The sequence below is a fragment of the Vipera ursinii genome (genome assembly GCF_947247035.1).
Source record: "Vipera ursinii genome assembly, contig: SUPER_3_unloc_1, whole genome shotgun sequence".
Taxonomy (NCBI): domain Eukaryota; kingdom Metazoa; phylum Chordata; class Lepidosauria; order Squamata; family Viperidae; genus Vipera; species Vipera ursinii.
In genome coordinates this window covers 114983-136484 of record NW_028148452.1, presented here as the reverse complement: position 1 = coordinate 136484, position 21502 = coordinate 114983, and the positions used below count along the sequence as shown (strand labels likewise).

The following is a 21502-nucleotide window of genomic DNA, read 5'->3' as shown; positions in this document are numbered from 1 at the left end:
TTTCCATTGCTGGAAATGGGGTGGTCACAATTTTGCCATGACGCATCCGGCCCATGGGCCAGCAGGTTGACACCCCTGGTATAGGGTCTCCTGCTTGAGCGGGGGGGGGGGGTTTGAATTAGAAAAACGCCAAGGTCCCTTCCAACTCTGTTATTCTGTTAAGGGTGTCACTCAAAGCTCAGCATTCACCCTGGGAAAAAACTAGGCGACCTAGAAGTGTCTCCTAGGACTGCTTCTGAAGATAAAAGGGGGAAAGGTGGGGGTCTTTGTTCCCCCCCCTTTACCCCTTAAAGATTGGCAAACCGGTTGAACAACTGCAAGGCAACGGTTGTCCCAAAGCTGCTTTTTTCAAGAGGCAACTGGGCTTTCTTTGTTTCTCTTTGAAGAGGTTTCGCTTCTCATCCAAGAAGCTTCCTCCGTTCGGACTGAATGGTGGAGGATAGGAGGATTTAAAGGCCTGGCGCAACATAGGAGAACAAACCCAGCAGGATGAGATTCAGCAGTCCAATCTGCCTTTGAAAGACAAAGGTCATTCTTTCGAAGACAGCAAAGTCCCCGTTCTGTGAAGAGAGAGGACCGCTGGTTTGAAAGAGGGAGGTCAAAGAGGCCATCTAGATCAAAACTGAACAGCCCTCTCTCAACAGAGGGCGAGGGAGACAACACCATCTCGCTCCGGTTTACAACACAGAAGGTTGTTCCACACCCATTTGCACTATTCAGGTGACCCTGGGGCAGTGGTGGGATTCAGCCGGTTTGCACCAGTTCGGCAGAACCGGTAGCTAAATTTTGCTGAGTTCGGAGAACGGGCTGAATGCACACTGCTTCTGGAAGTCCAGTCTAGGCCTTGGAAGCCTGGAGGAAGCCTCCCAGGCCAAAAACAGCCCATCAGAAGTGCGTGGATGCGACTTTCGGATGTCTGTTCTAGGTCTCGGATGCCTGGAGGAGTCCTCCCAGGCCTAGAATGGCCTGCCGGAAATGCATGGATGCCACTTCCGGAAGTCCGTTGTAGGCCTCGGAGTCCCAGGCCTGCATCCAATAGGAGAACCAGTTGTTCAGGTGTTTCAATCCTACCACTGCCCTGGGGGCACAGATGAATCTGGGGGCACCCAGGGATAGGGCCTTCTCAGTGGGGGCGCCTGCCCTCTGGAACCAGCTGCCGGTGGAGCTGAGGACTGCTCCCGACCTCCGATCATTCCGCCGGGTCCTGAAGACCTGGCTCTTTGAGCTCTCAGGCCCAGGCTGAGGAGACATTCATTTTAATTGGGGTTTTTAATAGTACAGGGTTGATTTAATATTTTTTAAATTGGGTTTTAACTTTTGTATGGTTGATTTTTAACTCCCTGTAAACCGCCCTGAGTCCTCAGGGAAAGGGCGGTATATAAATGCAATAAAATAAATAAATAAATAAATAAATAAATAAAATAAGTGGCCTCGACAATTCTCGGGGAGAGTACTGATGACCAGATGACTACAAGGAATATAAACCTTTCCATCCTCCACCATTCAGTCAGAACTGAAGAAGCTTCTCGGATGAGAAGCGAAACCTCTTCATGGAAAAACAAAAGTCCAGCTGCCTCTTGAAAAAGCACCTTTGGGGCGTCCTACTCAATTGTCTCTGTAAAAAGCTGCTGACGAATCGCAGCCTGCTGAACATGCTTGACTTCTATTTCATTCCCAACTTCTATTTCTGAACCGTATTTGTCCCGTGGGCTGGTGGTGTCCCTTCACGGCATAAGTTTAGCAAATCTGTGCAGGGCAACCTAATTGTGCTGCAGCCAGTATGGGGTGGGTGGGTTTTTTTGTTTTTTGTTTAAAAAAGGAAAACATTAAATTGAAGAGGCACTTAATTGGAGCAGCAGTGGTACAATGGGAATAGACGATCAGACACATGCAGGCTGAATGGTTGAGGATTGCTAATTGAAAAGGGACTTAAGTACCCTCAATTACAAAGGTTGCACAGAGGCAGCTTTCTTGCTTCCCAAAGCAGCGCAGACAAAAAGCAACTCCAGATCAAATGGCATTAAAGCTAAAGCCAACAACTTTATTCTTAACAGCGTGATAGTTTTGGAGATTGGAGCTGGTGTTTAGATGACTCCTATACACAGAAGAATCCATTTATAATTGACACCTCACACACCCCCACCCCAAACTGGCCAAGAAGTCAGTGGATGACAGTCTGTGCAAATTCAGGTTCAGCTTCCTTAATCCCCTTTTCCTACAAGCATCATGTCTGGATGAAGTTGATAGTGTAGGAAATATGAAGCATGGACTATGTCACCTTTGAAGCCCTTGGAGGTCTTCTAGTCCAACCCCCTACCCAAAGCTTGTCCAATGGTTGTCCAATCTTTTCTTGAACATCATCAGCAATGGAGCACCCACAACTCCAGGAAGCAGGCGGTTCCGTTCATTAATCGTTCTCACTGTCAGCAAATTCCTCCTGGTTCCCAGATTGGATGTGTCTGTGGCGATGCTGCGACGGTTGTAAGTGTGGAAAATAATCCTAAATCACTTTTTTAGGCGCCGTTGTAACTTTGAATGGTCACTAAATGGACCATTGTAAGTTGAGGACTCCCTGTACTCATTAAGTCTGGTTTGAGGTGCAGGTCACTATCTGACGGATTTTGATCCCGGTTATGCAAAACCTGGCAATATTGTACGTTGCGGTAGGATTTGTATCTGCAACCATCAGGGAAGCATAATTGTCCTGTGGGTCCAATGAATTGCAATTATCTCTGGGTTGCTAATTGTATTTTATTTCTCTTTCTCATTGTCTTAACTCTTAATTGTTTTGATGATCATTTGTTGCCCGCAATCACTGGTTTGAGTTGGATGGCTGCACAAATGGAGGACAAGGGAAGATAGCAGTGTTCCAGTAGTTGAGGGGCTACTACAAAGAAGACAGGGTCAACTTACTCCCCAAAGCACCAGAAGGCAGGACGAGAAGCCACGGATGGAAACTAATCAAGGAGAGAAGCAGCCTGGAACTAAGGAGAAATTTTCTGACAGTGAGAACGATTAACCAGTGGAATGCCTTGCCACCAGACATTGTGGGTGCTCCAACACTGGAGGTTTTCCAGAAAAGACTAGATACCCATTTGTCTGAAAATTTATAGGGTCTCCTGCTTAACTAGGGGGTTGGACTAGAAGAACTCCACGGTCCCTTCCAACTTTGTTATTTAATTAAATAAATCCACCTCTCCTCTTTTCTTGGTTCTTGCTGTTGTGATTCTTTTGCTCCACTTCTCACTGTGTTTGATTTGGTTGCTTCTTCACAGACACTGTTGACTCCTCCGTCTTTGTGGTGGGCACGGTGATTTATCGCAACCTGGCTGGGATCCTGGGCCTTCAGAGGTAAAGTGTGTGTGTGTGTGTGTGTGTGTGTGTGTGTATGTGTGTGTGTGTGTGTATATGACATCCATGAAGTTGGAAATGGTCCATTGCTATGTTTGGAATATCCTCAATGAGAACCAGCCACAGTGACTTTGATCTTGCATATTTGACCTCCTGAGCAGAGTTTAGGCATATGGGCTGTAGCTAACAGGAGAATAAACCTGGCTTTCTGGGCTAGCGAAGTCAAAAATCAGACTTTTGCAGGAATCGACTTGTCAGGGGATTGCGCAGCAGTTGGAGACCCTGACACAAACATGTAGTCTTTCGTATAAATATATTTAACGTTTAAATCCAGAAAAGGAAGAAGAGAAGATAATCAGGAAGACAGGAACATCATGAGGTAAATCTAAAACAGTACACAGAGCACTCAGAAGAAAAAGGCGGGAAAAAAGGGAAACACCCCCTTTATACTTACAGCAACCAATTGGAGCATAGATTACCTCATGCGTGAGTCAGCACTCCCTAACTAATCAACTACAACTGTGTGTTTTGGCCCATTGTACATTATGCTGTGCTACTAAATTCAATATCCCAACAGACTCGACTGCTTTAGGGTCTATTAACAAACTCTTGAAAGGGGCCAAATCCTTCCCAAACTTTTTTTTTAAGGAGTGTAATGGCTCAGGGGTTAAAGACCCTGAGCTTTTCAGCTGGAAAGTTGACAGCCAGGGTTCGAGCCCCGAGCATCTGGCGACAGGGTGAGCTCCCGTTCCTTGTCCCAGCTCAAGCACATCACCATCCTAGCACTTTGAAAGTATGCAAATGCGAGTAGATAAATAGATACCACTTCAGTGGGACGGTAACAGTATTCCGTGTGCCTTTGGCATATAGTCATGATGGCCACATGACCATAGAAGCCTCTTGGCTTTCTCGGCTAGGAAATGGAGATGACCCCCTCTCCCTAGAGGTGGACATGACTGGACATGTCCAAATTCTTCCCTACCTCTTTTTAAGGACCATGTCATCATGTTGAGACTGTCTATCTTGTGTTTTTGACTTTCCCTGACTGAGTAATCTTCTCAGGACCAGGGCTAAATTCTTCTAAATTTTTCCCTTCCCTTAAGTACATAAGAAGGCATCTGATGGATCAACAAACTGGGCTCAACACATGACTATTGTTCCAAAATAGGAGCTAACAGTGAAATGGTATAGGATCTCCTGCTTTAGTAAGGGGCTGGACTAGAAGACCTCCAAGGTCCCTTCCAGCTTCTATTCTGATTATGATTCTGGACAGGGCAAACCTTTACCTTGAAAGTGTGTCCAAATTCTTCCCTGTCTCTTTTTAAGGACCACAACATCAAGGTGAGACTGTTTTGAGTCAGGACCAGAGCTAAATGCTTCTAAAAGTTTCCCTTCCCTTAAGTAGGCAAGAAGGCATCTGATGGATCAACAAATTGGGCTCAACACATGAGCCTCATCCCAAAATAGGAGCCATTAAAATGGTGGCATCAGGGAGGAGAAGACAAGGAAAAAACCAATTTGTGTGTGGTGGTTGCAAGAAAAACCGGCCCTATTCTTAAAATCATTCAGAAGGGAATTGAAAATAAGGAAACCAATGAATCGTGATCTTCTCGAAATCTAGAGGAAGCTGCATTTAGAAAACTGTAGAGTTTTGTTATTGCAAAAATTGAGTTTGCAATCGCACATAAAGAACAGGTAGACCATTGACCACACCATTGTGGTGCTATTTTGATTTTTCTTCTTTTTGACTAGGCCCTGTAGGCAACCCTAGCTGATTCTAGAAAGCAATGTGAGATGGGTCTCACTTTCTTCCCCTTGTTGAGGAGCTTCTCAGATGCCTTTTGTTGACCACTGCAGAGTATTTAGTTGATTGGGATTTGGACCTAATCAAGAAAAGCTCATATTATCTTCTAAACTACCAAACTACCGACATAGGAGAATCATTGGCATCTTTGAACAAGATGTTGACCACCTGCTTCCCCACCGAACAATGGTTTCTCAACCTCGATGACTCTAAGATGGGTGGACTTCAAGTTTGAGAAATGCTTTCATCAATGACCTTCTCATCCATGTTTTTTGTCTCTCTGGATGCATTTTTTTAAACCACATCATCGGGACATCAGGCAGAGAGGACATCTTTGTGGAAAATTAATGGAGGAAACTTCAACACACTATTTGCTACTTCTTCATTGCACATCATACTTCACTGCACTGCAGTAGCTGTGCAGCAATGACTTGCTGACTCAGATGTACTAAGCCTATAGATCCAAAATGGCCTTCAGAGAGATCTAAAACCTCATTCCACAGCAGAGAGTTGGAAAACTTGCTTTTTTAGTCAGAGCAGGGAATCCAGTGTTCCCAAAGCCGATCCGGTGTTCCCAAAAGGATGTGCAGATCCCAGTCCAATAACAACTACAGCTGCCTCTATTTTTGCAGACTTCCATAGGAGATTATTGTATGCAGGTTATCATGAGAATGCAACAGAATCTTTGCTGAAATCCCTGGTTTGATTCTCACTGCAAATCCATTAACTACCTGGGTGTCCACCTCTCAGCTGAAAAGCAGAGATCGATTAAAAAGAACCACTGCAGAGCAATTGTAAATTCCAGGACTCCAATCAATAGGTGGAGTTGTTTATAGACATGGGGATTTTACTCAACAGTTCCTCACTTCTCAACCTGCTTGCGTAGTGAATTTAGCATATGGTTGATGGCCCCCAAAGGATCCTAGAAGATAGCTTTCTTTTCTCGGCTTTGAGAAGAAATAAAGAGGGTCATTGTGCAAGACCAGCAAAGAAGAAATTAATCTAAGGGAAGAAGACAGAAATGAAGTTGGACAATCATCACGAAGTCCTAGGCTGCACTAACAGAGGGATAGAATCAAGGTCACATGAAGTGGGTCGTTCTGCAATGAAATGAGGATATAAAGCCTTGGTAAGAACCAAACTTGGAATCCTGCATCCAGTTTTGGTCACCACAATGTAAAAAAGGTGAAGAGACTCTAGAAAGAGTGCAGAGAAGAGCAACAGAGATGATCAGGGGACTAGAGGCTAAAACATATCAGGAATGGTTGCAGGAACTGGGTATGTCCAGTTTAATAAAGAATAGGATTAAGAGGGACATGATAGCAGCCTTCCTATATCTCAGGGGCTGCCCCAAAGAAGAGGGAGTCAAGCTATTCTCCAAAGCACCTGAAGGCAGGAGAAGAAGCAACGGATGGAGACTAATCAAGGAGAGAAGCAACCTGGAACTAAGGAGAAACTTCCTGACAGTGAGAACAATTAACCAGTGGAACAACCTGCCTCCAGAAGCTGTGGATGCTCCAACACTGGAAGTTTTTAAGAAGAGACTGGACAACCATTTGTCTGATATGATATAGGTTTCCTGCCTGAGCAGGGGGTTGGACTAGATGACTTCCAAGGTCCCTTCCAGCTCTGTTATTTTATTAAGATTTCCATAACAGTTAACCAATCGTATTTTCAGCAGCAACTTCAGGTATGAAAGCTAGACATTGGGATAGCATAAGAGAGAGCTAATGACTAGTTAAAGTGGAATTTTAGGTTGGTAGATGGTTATTACGACTATGTGTTATCCTTGACTTACAACAGTTCATCTAGTGACCCTTTGGAGTTACAACAACACCGGAAAAGGGACTTACAACCGTTTTTCACCCTTACAACCATTGCAGCATCTCCATGGTCACGTGATCAGAATATAGGTGCTAGGCAACTGGTTCGTTTTCATGATGGTGGCAGTGTCCCAGGGTCACGGGATCCGATTTTGCAACCTTCTGACTAGCTTCTAAATTCATTGAAACATAGTGTCATGTCATGTCAAGAACATCCGATGTTAGCACCATTGACACACAGCATTATGGGCTTGGAAGGGACCCTGGAGGTCTTCTAGTCCAACCCGCTGCTCAAGACAAGCTCTTCTATTGATTGATTGCCCTCACTGGCAGAAACTTTCTCCTTACATCTATACTGGATCTCATTTGAACAAGCTTCCAACCATTACTACCTGTCCTCCCATCAGGTGCCCTAGAGAATAAGTCAATCCCTTCTTCTTGGGGACAGCCCCTCAAGTAGTGGAAGACACCTGTCATGTCCCTCCTAATGATTTCCTTTGATACCCTAGATCAGGGGTCTTCAAACCTGGCCCTTTGATGACTTGTGGACTTCAACTCCCAGAATTCCTCAGTCGGCTATTTTGATGAACCTGCAGACTTGGATCCAGACCAGGGGTCTTCAAACTTGGCCCTTTTATGACTTGTGGACTTCAACTCCCAGAATTCCTTAGTCAGCCATTTTGATGAACCTGTGGACTTGGATCCAGACCAGGGGTCTTCAAACTTGGTCCTTTTATGACTGGTGGACTTCAACTCCCAGAATTCCTCAGTCAGCCATTTTGATGAACCTGCGGACTTGGATCCAGACCAGGGGTCTTCAAACTTGGCCCTTTGATGACTTGTGGACTTCAACTCCCAGAATTCCTCAGTCAGCCATTTTGATGAACCTGCGGACTTGGATCCAGACCAGGAGTCTTCAAACTTGGCCCTTTTATGACTGGTGGACTTCAACTCCCAGAATTCCTCAGTCCACAAGTCATAAAAGGGCCAAGTTTGAAGACCCCTGCCCTAGATACACCGTAGCCTCCCACAACTGATCACCACACCATTTAGTGACCTGACCCTTTATCATCTTTGTTGAGCTTCTCTGCACACTTTCCAGGGTCTCAACAACGTTTTGTATCATGGTGACCAAAACTGGACACAGTATTCTAAGTGTGGTGTCACCATGGGGAAGCCAGATTGACTTAAAACAACCTTGTTACTAAATTAACAACTGCACTTAAGAACTGTGACAGGAATCAACATCCCATCGTCCTGTACGCTCCCTCAGGGATGGCCTTCTTAGGGTACCGCCAGTGAAGGATTGCCGGCGGGTGACTCCCAGAGAGAGGGCCTTCTCTGTGGACGCGCCTGCCCTATGGAACCAACTTCCGATCGAACTTAGGACTGCCTCCGACCTCCGCTCATTCCGCCGGGACCTGAAAACTTGGCTCTTTGAGCTGTCGGGCCTAGACTGAGGGGTTTTAATTGGGTCTTAAATGTTTTAATTCTTTTTAAATTTTGGGCTCTAAATTCAATTAATTGTTTTAATTAACTGTTTTAAATCTTCTAAATTTTGTATGGTATGATTTTAACTGCCTTGTAAACCACCCTGAGTCCTACGGGAATAGGGTGGTATATAAATCAAAATAATAAATAAATAAATAAATAAATAAATAAATAAATAAATAAATAAATAAATAAATAAATAAATAAATAAATAAATAAATAAATAAATAAATAAATAAAATGGGGCAAAACTCTCCTACAAAATGTCTTGCTTATAATGTTTGGGCTCAGCTGTGCTTGCATGTTGAGGGCCACCTATCCCATGGACTGCAGGAACAACGAGTTATTGAGTTCTGAGTCAATCAAGGCTGTCTGGTCCTTGGAAATGACAGCAGAAATGAACATACTTTGGTTACGTGGTGTGGGCAGCTGATGGTCCGTATAAAAAAACAGAGTGAAGCAAAAAGCCGACAAGTGTGAGGGACAAAATGACATCTTGGCATGTCACTGGATGAGCTACATTGGAGACAAGCTGAGATGGAGAACATTGGAGCATGAACTCCACAAGAGCCAGCTCAAACTGAGTGCCACCACACGGACTTGTCCCCGTTTTTGGTCAGGAATGAACACACAACGTGACGAAATGTTCATTTCTGAGGCATGCATCCTGGAGACTTCGACCAAGCTGTTTGCACCAGACATTAATTTTGGAATGTGCCTAGAATTTTAGTGTCTTTCTTTGGTTACATAACCTCTAAGTTGCTTTGACTGACAGCTATCCCATCAAGGCAACCTGCAGCATCAGAATTAATAATGAAGATGAGGATGGTAACAGTGTTAAAAGTTAATAGTCTCCAGTTAAAATTCCCCAGAATCTTCTCCTTCTTCCTTCTTCCTTCTTCCTTCTTCTCCATCTCCTTCTCCTTCTCCTTCTCCTTCTCCTTCTCCTTCTCCTTCTCCTTCTCCTTCTCCTTCTCCTTCCCCTTCTCCTCTTCCTCCTCCTGCCAAACCCCACTCCCTTCTAGCATTGATAATGTTACCTAGTTGGGTCATGAAATGTTTGCCAGAAAACAACCAAGCTCAGAAAGCACCAAGAACCCCACAGTCTTCCTCCTCCTCCTCCTCCTCCTCCTCCTCCTCCTCCTCCTCCTCCTCCTCCTCCTCCTCCTCCTCCTTTCCAAAAAACCCACTTTACTCTTAAAAAAGATGTATTTTGTTTTTTTATGATTAATTCTTCACCAACAACAGACTGAACACTTTCCGTACAACGTCGTTGCCGATTTACTGATACTACACCTTTGCTTTATTTTTAATTTTATTTTTTTCCCTCTTTAAAAATGATTTTAAAAAAAAATCCCGAAAACCAGCACAGAATGCGATTTCAGGTTACTAATTGTGATCTTTAAGGATTTCTTAAAAGCTAGCCATGGGGGAGTCTCAGAAATCCAATTTATAAGGCATTTCATAAGTGTGAATCTTTCTTCTTAATGGCCTCCAAGAGAGCTGCAGAGTGATGATCTTAAATTAATGATAGCAATGGTATTAAATGAGAGTGATGGTATTAAAATAATAATAATATACACATTCCTTATCTACTTTTGCCCAGCATGTGTAGGCATAGTTTAAAAATCAGCACACAATTGGGGAAAATGTAAACAGCACATTGTGATAGTATTTTGATCCAATTTTTAGTACTAATACATTCCAGTAACAGTAACATATTCCAAAATATCCAGTTTTTGTCACCACGATATAAAACAGTTCTTGAGACTCTAGAAAAAGGGCAGAGAAGAGCAACAAAGATGATCAGGGGACTGGAGGCTAAAACATATAAGGAACGGTTGCTGGAATTGGGTATGTCTAGTTTAATGAAGAGAAGGACAAGGGGGGACATGATAGCAGTGATCCAGTATCTCAGGGTCTGCCCCAAATAAGAGGGAGTCAAGCTATTCTCCAAAGTGCCTGAAGGCAAGACAAGAAGCAATGGTTGGAAACTCATCAAGGAGAGAAGCAACCTGGAATTAAAGAGGAATTTCCTGACAGTTACAACAATTAATCAGTGGAACAACCTGCCTCCAGAAGTGGTGAATGGTCCAACACTGGAAGTTTTTAAGAAGAGTTTGGACAGCCATTTGTCTGAAATGGGATAGGGTTTCCTACTTGAGTATCTGTTCTTAAAAGCCTCTAGTGATGGAGCACCCACAACCTCTGGAGACAATTGATTAATTGCTCTCACTGTCAGGAAATTTCTCCTTAGTTCTAGGTTGCTTCTCTCCTTGATTAGTTTAAGAATATGAATAACAAAATAACAGAGTTGGAAGGGACATTGGAGGTCTTCTAGTCCAACCTCCTGCTCAAACAGAGGACCCCACACCATCCTGGAGCAATGGTGTCCATCCATTGCTTCTTTTCATGCCCTCAGGTGATTTGGAGAATGGGTTGACCTCCCTTTTCTTTGTGTCACCTCTTGCATATTGAAACAGTATCACCCCCTAGTCCTTCTTGGAAAAGGGAGCTATAAATTCTTTGAAGGAACTGTTCGTCTGTTGACCTCTCCGAATACTCTTCCATCTTCCATTACTTATCTATTTTCTATCCTTCTCTCCAGGAATGCCACAGTACTCAATTCACGCATCATCTCTGTGACGGTGAAGCCAGAACCTCAATCCCTTGTGGCCCTGATGGAAATTGAATTCTCCCATTTGTATAATGTAAGTCATTCCTCACTTAGATGGGAGGGATTTTGAGGAGGAATAGAACTTAGAACAAAAGGATTATTTTTTCTCCCGGTTGGAAATTTTGCTGATCACAAAGATCACGAAATGATTACGATATCTTGTAATTCTGTGACTTCCATGCTAAGTTAAGAAGAAAATAAAAAAAAATAATAATTTTGTGGAAGGTTTTAATTGTGATGAACATCAATGGCAGCATTAAGTTGACTTTGGCTGATCTTGGAGGCTATGTAGAGATATTCCTGGTTAGCACTTGGGTGGAGACCATGCCAGGCTAGTAGTAGTAGTAGTAGTAGTAGTAGTAGACTTTATTGTCATTTCAACAATATACAGATGGTAGAGGACAGGAAGGCCTGGAGGAACGTTGTCCATAGGGTCGCGATGGGTCGGACACGACTTCGCAACTAACAACAACAACACAGTGAAATGAAACAACGTTTCCCCAGGACCAAGGTGCTACATCAGACGACACGAATCAAAAAAAAAGAACAGAACACAACTACACATAACTCTAAACTAAAAACTTAAACAAAACCACAAATACAAGTATTTATAGTTCCAATTTCTTTGTGTTGAGAATTCTAATGGCTTGTAGGAAGAAACTGTTACACAATCTGGATGTCCGAGCCCAAATTGCTCCTGTACCTCTTTCCAGATGGCAAAAGAGTAAAAAGTGTGTATGAGGGTTGTGTGTAATCAGCCACAATGTTTCTGGCTTTACGGATGCAACGTAAATACCCATGACAGAGGGAAGAGCAACCACGACGGTCTTCTCTGCCATCCTCATTATTCGCTGTAGGGTTTTTGCGATCCGAAACAGTGCAGTTTCCAAACCAGGCAGTAATGCAACTGCTCAGGGTGCTCTCGATAGTCCCTCTGTAGAAGATTGTGAGGATGTGTGGTGGAAGCTGTGACCTCCCTCAGTTTCCTCAGAAAGTAAAGATGCTGGTGGGCCTTCCTGGTTATGGAACAGGTGTTGAGGGACCAAGTGAGATTCTCTTGCAAGTGAACACCAAGAAATTTGGTGCTAGGTGGAGGATTCAAATGCCGGTCTTGAAGAAGCAGTAGTCAACCAGCCACTTCCCGAGTGTGTCCAAGAAAAGAGTGTGGATCTTCTTTCCAGTTTGAGGGTCTTAGTTTTCATCTCTGCATCAACCTTGGCTGAAGGCTAAAGTCTCTTTTCCTACCGTTGGCCCAGAGACAATGTCTTCCATCTCTATGGGACCTTCTTGGGAACCTCCTTCAGTGCCCCCACCCCACCCGAGGCCACAGTGGAAAGAAACATGAGAAGAAAGGGAACACATGGGCTCAAACTTCTCAGCTCTAGGGTCCTTGGTGCTCTCTGAGCTTGGTGGTTTTCTTGCAGACGGTTCGTTATCCAGCTACGAGGACTACGGTAAGTGCACTGATGAGGCTACCTAGTTGGTGAATGAATTGTCTGCAGGAAAACCACCAAGCTCAGAGAGTATGGAAGACCCACAGCCCTCCTCCTCCTCCTCCTCTTCCTCCTCCCCACAAACCCCACTCCCTTCTAGCTCTGATGATGCTACCTAGTTGGGTGAATGAAATATCTACAAGAAAATAATCAAGCTCAAGGAGCACCAAGAAACTCACACTTCTTCTCCTCCTCCTCCTTCTCCTTCTCTTCCTCCTTCTCTTTCTCCTTCTCCTTCCCTTCTCCTTTCTTCTCCTTCTCCTTCTTCTCCTTCTCTTCCTCCTCCTCCTCCTCTCCTCCTCCTCCTCCTTCTCTTTCTCTTTCTCCTTCTCTTCCTTTTCCTTCTCTTCCTTCTCCTTCCTTCTCCTTCTCTTCCTCCTTCTCTTTCTCCTTCTCCTCCTTCTCCTTCTTTCTCCTTCTCCTTCTCTTCCTTCTCATTCCTTCTCCTTCTCCTTCTTCTCCTTCTCCTTCTCTTCCTCCTCTTCCTTCTTTCTCCTTCTCTTTCTTCTCCTTCCTTCTCCTTCTCCTTTTCCTTTTCCTTCTCTTCCTTCTCCTCCTCCTCCTCCTCCTTTCTCCTTCTCTTCCTTCTCCTTCTTTCTCCTTCCTTCTCCTTCTCCTTCCTTCTCCTTCTCCTTCTCCTTCTCCTTCTCTTCCTCCTCCTCCTTCTCCTTCCTTCTCCTTCCTTCTCCTTCTCCTTCCTTCTCCTTCTCCTTCTCCTTCTCTTCCTCCTCCTCCTCCTCCTCCTCCTCCTCCTCCTCCTTTCTCCTTCTCCTTCCTTCTCCTTCTCCTTCCTTCTCCTTCTCCTTCTCTTCCTCCTCCTCCTCCTCCTCCTTCCTTCTCCTTCTCCTTCTCCTTCTCTTCCTCCTCCTCCTTCTCCTTCCTTCTCCTTCCTTCTCCTTCCTTCTCCTTCCTTCTCCTTCCTTCTCCTTCTCCTTCTCCTTCTCTTCCTCCTCCTCCTCCTCCTCCTCCTCCTCCTCCTTTCTCCTTCTCCTTCCTTCTCCTTCTCCTTCTATTCCTTCTCCTTCCTTCTCCTTCTCTTTCTCTTTCTCTTCCTCCTCCTCCTCCTCCTCCTTCTCGTCTCTGCAAACCTCACTCCCTACTAGCATTGAGGACCTTACCTAGCTGGGTCACGAAACGTCTGCAAGAAAATAACCAAGCTCAGGGAGCACAAAGGAGCTGAACCGTGAGCTACAAATATGATCTTCTATGGCTTCCCTGGTCTCTCTACAATAGTGCTGATCTCAAGTAAACGCCTACCGCAGATTTTCCGTTTGCCTATCCTAGATAGGTAACTTTTTAAAAGCAAGAGGAAGCCACAGTCTTTATGGTGGCCTAGAATCCATAAATAATGTCTATTTTTCATTTGAGCAGAGCATCCCAGCTCGTGTGCTGCCAACCTAGAAGGGACTCCTAACTGTGTTTCTCCTGGTGTAGAAGCTGACAGATCCCACCCTGAATTTAGTCAGAAGGAGATGTCAAAATGTAGGGTTTTGTTTTTTTTGGTTTTTTGTTTTAGGAGGAGACACACACATCCACAAACATGCATTAAGGATAGGCATTGTTCCTCATCGGTGTGAGCATCTCTCTGGAAATTGCACACTGATTTATTTATTTATTTATTGGTCTCCTTTTCTCTCCGAACAGGGAACCACAAACCAAACCTGCATTGTCTGGGATGAAGCTGATGTGTAAGTCAAGTGGGTTTGTTTGTTTTTGATTGACAAAGCAAAATAAAAAAAGTGCAAATGTCATTTTCTGGGGTGGCTGGCAAGGGCTGTGTTTGGAGGAAATGGAAGCTGGTCTTCAGAGTTCTGTTCCACCCCCTATTGTTTTTGAGGGATAGTTCCTAGTTCCTGCAATATTATTATTATTATTATTATTATTATTATTATTATTATTATTATTGTTGTTGTTGTTGTTGTTGTTGTTGTTGTTGTTGTTGTTAAACTTTTATTCATAAAACATGAAACTCAGTCAACTGAACACTCAAACTGACTGGCATTAATGGTTGACACGGGTTGCTGCCAGCATCCTAGGAATCAACCAGGTGTCTCCTTAAAATGTAAGATGTTCCGAGTAGCGCAGTTTTTTTTGTAGCTTTGCTGGAGTTATTGCAGGAAGCTGGAATTTCTTGATGTATTTTGCAAAGATTTTGGACATAGTTCCCAGTGCCGCGATGATAATGGGTATCACTGTTACACATTTCATCCACAATCGCGCAATTTCAATGGCCAGGTCACGGTATTTCGTAATTTTTTCCAGTTCTTTTTCTTCGACTCTGGCATCTCCTGGTACAGCGATATCAATCAACTGTACGCTTCGGTTCTCTACAACTGTGATATCTGGCGTGTTGTGTTCCAAATGGCGATCTGTAATTAATAATAATAATTAATTAAATTACTACTACTACTACTACTACTACTACTACTACTACTATATTGATTAGCCCTTGGGCCACATCAAAGTGCAAAGTTCCAGAAACAAATTATTACTAAAATTTGATAAAAGCAAATTAAAATGGAATTTGATAAAATACAATTTTAAACGAAATTGGAATAAAATGAAATGAAATTGGGATAGAATACAGTCTAAAATGAAATTGGAATAGAATGCAATAATTTAAGATATAGATAAAATACGATGAAGTTGTATTTCGGTGTCACCCCTGCAATCTACTCTAATCAGTCCCACATATGCAGATCTCAACTGGAGCATTCTGCTTAAGTAATGCTATAATAATAATATCAATAATAATAATAATATGGAAGGGACGTTGGAGGTCATCTACTCCAACCCCCTGCTCAGGCAGGAAACCCCATACCATTTCAGATAAATGGTTGTCCAGTCTCTTCTTAAAAACTTCCAGTTCACAGCTTCTGGAGGCAGGTTGTTCCACTGGTTAGTTGTTCTAACTGTCAGGAAGTTTCTCCTTAGTTCCAGGTTGCTTCTCTCCTTGACTAGTTTCCATCTGTTGCTTCTTGTCCTGCCTTCGGGCGCTCTGGAGAATAGCTTGACTCCCTCTTCTTTGGGGCAGCCCCTGAGATATTGGAAGACTGCTATCATATCACCCCTCGCCCTTCTCTTTGTTAAACTACTGTGCTGTGTTAAATGTTATTTTCAGATTCTGGCCACACATATTCCCCAAATATAAACCCTAACTAGAAAATAAGCCCTGATTATTTTCTGGAGCAAAACTTAATATAAGACCTGGTCTTATTTTGGGGAAAACATGGTATTATGGGATAGATGTGTTTGCAAAAATACCAAAAGAAAACAAAGCAAAATTCCTATCCAAGCATTTCTCAGGATTTTGGAACGCAAAATGACTTAAGTTGGAAAAAAATAATAATAAACACAGACACATCAGCAAAGCTTCCATCCTTCATTAATGCAATAACATGCAAAAAAAAATAGGAAAATGTGAATACAGATGTTCGGAAGTAAATCTGCTAATTTTCTTTAGCACAGTCGAGGAAATGCATTAGGCCAAACCCGCAGAAGGGCTTCTTCGTTACGAACCTAGATCAGGAAAAAAAAAACAAAATGTTCCACAACTTTTGTGGCTGTTTCCTTTTAGAGAGTGAGGCTTCCAAACTGAATAATTTTTAAGAGAGTCTACGAAGCTGGTCCGGCGTTGACGTTCAGCAAAAGATGCGGCTAAAATTGCAGACGCCGTGCCGCTGATTTCATACGTGGAATGTGATCTGCTTGATTTGCATGGGTGTGCACACATGTTAATATATGGGTAGAGAGGACACATCTCCCTCATAAGCTCATCTGCATTTAGATGGATACTTAAGCTGCATAGTTACTATGGCCTTCTTTTTCTCTCTCTCTCTTTTTTCTTTTGATTTAACAAATCCGGTCGGCCTGAATGGTTAGTTCTTCTCAATCGTGTCCCAATGTTTACCCTTGAGCTGAGTGTGGCAAAGGAACCAACTCTGATCTGTAATGGGGGAAAAAACAACAACACCATGTGTGGTTGTTGAGTTTTGCTGGTGTGGATGGTGAGGAGGATATATAACTATGTTCTCTACTTGCTAGACGCTATGAAAGAAGTAATTTCATAGACTGATTTCCAACGCCCCTGAAGATGATTACATGGTGGTCTCCTTTTCCTTCATTAGTCCTCTTCTAAAACATGTTTCTTCTTGTATAGAAGCTTCGGAAGACTTGTTTGATTGTTTGAGCGTTATGAAGACGAACGTGCAGGAGTACTCGATAAAATATATTCTTTATTTTAACATTAGGTTTAGTCTGACATATCCAGTCCCATTAGAACACAGAACATAGAATAATAAAGTTGAACAGGACCTTGGAGGTCTTCTAGTCCAGCCCCCTGATCAGGCAGGAGACCCTATACCATTCCAGACAAATGGTTGTCCAGTCTCTTCTTAAAAGTCTCCAGTAATGGAGCACCCACAACTTCTGGAGGCAAGCCCCTGCCACTGTTTAATTAAAGAGTAACAGAATTAATTAATTCTAGTTAGGATCGCTCCTTGATCAGTTTCCATCTTTTACTTGTTGTCTTGCCCTCTGGTGCTTTGGAGAACAGGTTGACCCCCTCGCCTTTTCTGGCGGCCTCTGAAATAATGGAAAACTACTATCATATCACCCCTTAGTCCTTCTCTTCATTAGAATAGAATAGAATAGAATAGAATAGAATAGAATAGAATAGAATAGAATAGAGGAAAGAATAGAATAGAATAGAATAGAATAGAATAGAATAGAATAGAATAGAATAGAATAGAATAGAATAGAATAGAATAGAATAGAATAGAATAGAATAGAATAGAATAGAATAGAATAGAATAGAGTAAGGGACGTGGTGGCTCAGTGGGTTAGGACGGTGAGCTTGTCGATCAGAAGGTCGGCAGTTTGGCGGGTCGAATCCCGAGTACAGTGCAACAGAATGAGCGCCCGTTACTTGTCCCAGCTTCTACCAACCTAGCAGTTCAAAAGCACGTAAAAGTGCAAGTAGAAAAATAGGGACCACTCCGGTGGGAAGGTAACAGCGTTGCGTGCACCTTTGCTGTCTAGTCATGCCGGCCACATGACCACGGAGACGTCCTCGGACAAGCGCTGGCTCTTCGGCTTTGAAACGGAGATGAGCACCGGCCCTAGAGTTGGAAACGACTAGCACGCATGTGTGGGGGAACCTTTACCTTTACCTTTACCTTTTAGAGTAGAGTAGAACAGAACAGAACATAACAGAACAGAACGGAACGGAACGGAACGGAATGGAACGGAAAGAAATAGAAATAGAAATAGAAATAGAATAGAATAGAATAGAATAGAATAGAATAGAATAGAATAGAATAGAATAGAATAGAATAGAATAGAATGAAATGGAAGAAGAATAGAATAGAATAGAATAGAATAGAATAGAATAGAATAGAATAGAATAGAATAGAATAGAATAGAATAGAATAGAATAGAATAGAATAGAATAGAATAGAATAGAATAGAATAGAATAGAATAGAATCTGGAAGGGACCTTAGAGGTCTTCCAGTCCAGCCTCCTGCTCAAGCAGGAGAACCTATACCATCTCTGACAGGTGATTGTCCAGTCTCTTCTCAAAAACCTCCAGTGATGGAACACCCACAACGTCTGTTCCACTGGTTGATTGTCCTCACTGCCAGGAAGTTTCTCCTTAATTCCAGGTTGCTTCTCGCCTTGATCACTTAGCTAGACATACCCAACTCCAGCAACCGTTCTTTATATGTTTTAGCCTCCAGCCCCCTCATCATCTTTGTTGCTCTTCTATCATCTCACCTCTAGCCGTTCTCTTCATTAGACTAGACTAGACATAACCACTCACGTCCCTCCATCATTCATCACATGGTTTAGCCTTGACCACAGAACAGACTGGCTAAGCTTAGAGACCAACCTTTACCTTTCTCTAAGCCCAAGATACTTGACCCAGTGCTTAGCCTCTGTTGAAAATGGCAACAAAATACAAAAAAAAAGGATTTGAATTTCCGATGGCTGGATCTCCCATAGCTACGTGCTATTTGGGGTGTTTGGCAGCTAGCCGGCCTTTATAGTTAGCTTTCAGCTTTGAAAGGTTGAGGTAAGCCAGCTTTGCATACGAGAGGTGTCCAACTGCTTTGGGAAGTTTCTGAGGGGATATGCAGCATGAGCCAACCCACCAAGGATCCATTTTTTGAAAGCACGCAGAAGATGTGGTGGGGATGCTGGATAAAAGAGAAGAGGGTGGACCTCCGGGTGGCAGCCAAGCCTGCCTGTCTACAATTTCTCCTTTCTAAATCTCAGAAGGGAGAAACACACACACACAACCCCGCACCTCCCCCTCTTTCCTATTTATCCTTTTTCATGCTGTGAATTGCTCACAATGCCAGAGGAGAGCTAACTGGCTGGCTTGGGCATGGCCTATGGGTTACTGTTCCAAGGAGGAGGAGGAGGAGGAAGAGGTGGTGGTGGTGGAGGAGGAGGAGGGGTAGTGGAAGAGGAGGAGTGGTGGTGGTGGTAGTGGAGGAGGAGGAGAGAAAAAGGAGGAGGAGGAAGATGAGGTGGAGGAGAAGGTGGGGTAGTGGAGGAGGAGGAGAGGAAGAGGAGGAGGAGGTGGTGGTGGAGGAGGAGGGGTAGTGGAGGAGAGGAGGAGGAGGAGGAAGAAGAGGAGGTGGAGGAGGAGGAAGAAGAGGAGGTGGAGGAGGAGGAGGTGGAGGAGGAGGGGTAGTGGAGGAGAGGAAGAGGAGGAGGAGGAAGAAGAGGAGGTGGAGGAGGAGGAGGAGAGGAAGAGGAGGAGGAGGAGGAGGAGGAGGTGGTGGTGGAGGAGGGGTCGTGGAGGAGAGGAAGAGGAGGAGGAGGAAGAAGAGGAGGTGGAGGTGGAGGAGGAGGAGAAGAGGAAGAATGGAGGAGGAGGAGGAGGAGGAAGGAAAGAAGGAGGAGGAGATGGCTTTCAGCTCCCACATCTCTGCTTTGACCCCCACCCCACCCCCCACTACCTTTCACCCCTCTCACTCCCCCTCCTTCCAAGGAGAGTTTGCCCATCTGTGTGTTGGCCTTGTTGAGTCCATTCAGAGGGATCCCCTTTCCCAATTGTGTTTGGCCACAGTTGTGTCCCAGCCAAAGGGGCCTCTTTGCAGGTTGCCATGCTTACCGATCACATGAGGCTCTTCAATGCTCCAGTCCTGAAAGTTTAATCGACTCTACGGGCCGGGGGGCAGGGGGAGGAAAAAGAGTTGTGAGGAGGGAGAGCCAGGAAAGGGGGATAGAAAAAACGAGAGGGGAATTCCTGTAATTAAAAACAAACAAAAAAACGGAGAAGACCACCCGTCCTGAATCCCCAATGAGATGCCTCCAAGACATCCAGGGGCAGAGGACGAAGGAGGAGACAACCACACACCCTGAATGCTAGTCAGTTCAGAAAATTGCCATAAGGTTGTCAGATCCTCTGTACTTCCGCCCCGTGGTTGGGAAGGTGGTGGGAAGAAAGTACAAGCCAAGATTTGGCGTTGGTCGGGCTGGCGAAGCGTTCTTTCGCGTCTGTTCGGGAGGCCGGAGGCAGCCTCCTTACAAGCCAAGATTCGCGGTTGAAAAGAACGACAAAGCACTCTTTGGAGTTTGAATGGGAAGGTGTAAAGGAGAAACTGTAATTGCCTATTTCTCCACGGAATTTATCTCTAATGCTGGTATGAAATCCGGGCTTACTGAGGTCGGGTTAATGTTTTTGACTGTGATATCCTTGGTGCTCTCTGGGTTTGGCTCTTTTCTCGCAGGTGTTTCAATACACAACCAGGTAACATCATCAGTGGTAGAAGAAAGTGGGGTTTGCAGAAAGGAGGAGGAGGAGGAGGAGGAGGAGGACTGTGGGCTCCTTGGGATCTCTGAGCTTGGTTGTCTGCTTGCAGACATTTCACGACCCAACTAGGTCACATCATCACTGAGTTTGGAACGTGGCTCAAGATCCAAAACAAAACAAACTCACTTGGAATTCCAGCAACAAAGTTTTTTTATTTCAAAAGAAGTGTTTGCAAAGGCTTGGCGGACTGAAACACACACAGGAGTTCAGCCACACCTTACAGAGCTGTTTGACACATTTTTATATTCTATCCCCAACGCAGATTCCCCCTCCCCTATCACACTCAACGCCCCTTCCCTAATCATCCGATAAACTTTCCGGACTGCCTAAAACCACTCTCCTTCCTGTGTTCCAGGAAGCCCCTTTGTCCATACGGGAGAAGGGCGGTATATAAATCTAATAAATAAATAAATAAATAAATAAATAAATAAATAAATAAATAAATAAATAAATAAATAAATAAATATCCTCTCCTTTCACCATCTAATTTTCTGTTACCACAGTCCGTCTCCTATAGTTGTTGCAGTATTTCCTCTTCCAATTTGTAACTTCTGCTTTTCACATTTGCACCGGTCAATACTTAGATAAAATATTATTTCTGATCTTCAGTTGGCTTCTGCTTCAACCTTTAGACTGATTAGAAATTTCTGAATAATACTTTTATCCCTTTCAACTGCTAGCGTGGAGGTGTGGTTGGTGGAGGTGTGGATTCCACAACCTGAAACTTGCATGGCTGGTCTGAAATTTTAAAAGGTTAAATTATATCTGGGGAAGGAAAAAAAACACACCACTAGTTATTATAAATGTGTAAGGAAATGTTAATGAGTTCTTCATTCCCTCCAAATCTGGCAGATCTGTTTGGCAGATTTTTTTTTTAAAGAAATGTTTACAATTCATTGCTGATCTTCCCACGGCCTTGCCGGAGTCAAAATGAAACAGATTTTTGAGGGTTGCAACTTTCCACCACTCCTTATTGCAAGACTAAACCCCATCTGCTTTATCTGATTCTTTACAGGAGCTAAACTCTGCACAGTCTT

The 21502-nt window shown here is 43.8% G+C and overlaps 1 protein-coding gene across 1 annotated transcript in view; it reads left to right on the top strand.

Moving 5' to 3' along the window:
- Window positions 1-21502, top strand: part of ADGRB1 (adhesion G protein-coupled receptor B1) — a gene marked incomplete at its 5' end in the record, with an annotated part of 259043 nt that overhangs the window by 134312 nt on the left and 103229 nt on the right. Inside the window, 3 exons of the mRNA XM_083379962.1 lie at window positions 3276-3351; window positions 11078-11180; window positions 14284-14327. Of these exons, the coding sequence (XP_083236088.1) occupies window positions 3276-3351; window positions 11078-11180; window positions 14284-14327 (223 nt within the window). The remainder of the gene's footprint in view (window positions 1-3275; window positions 3352-11077; window positions 11181-14283; window positions 14328-21502) is intronic.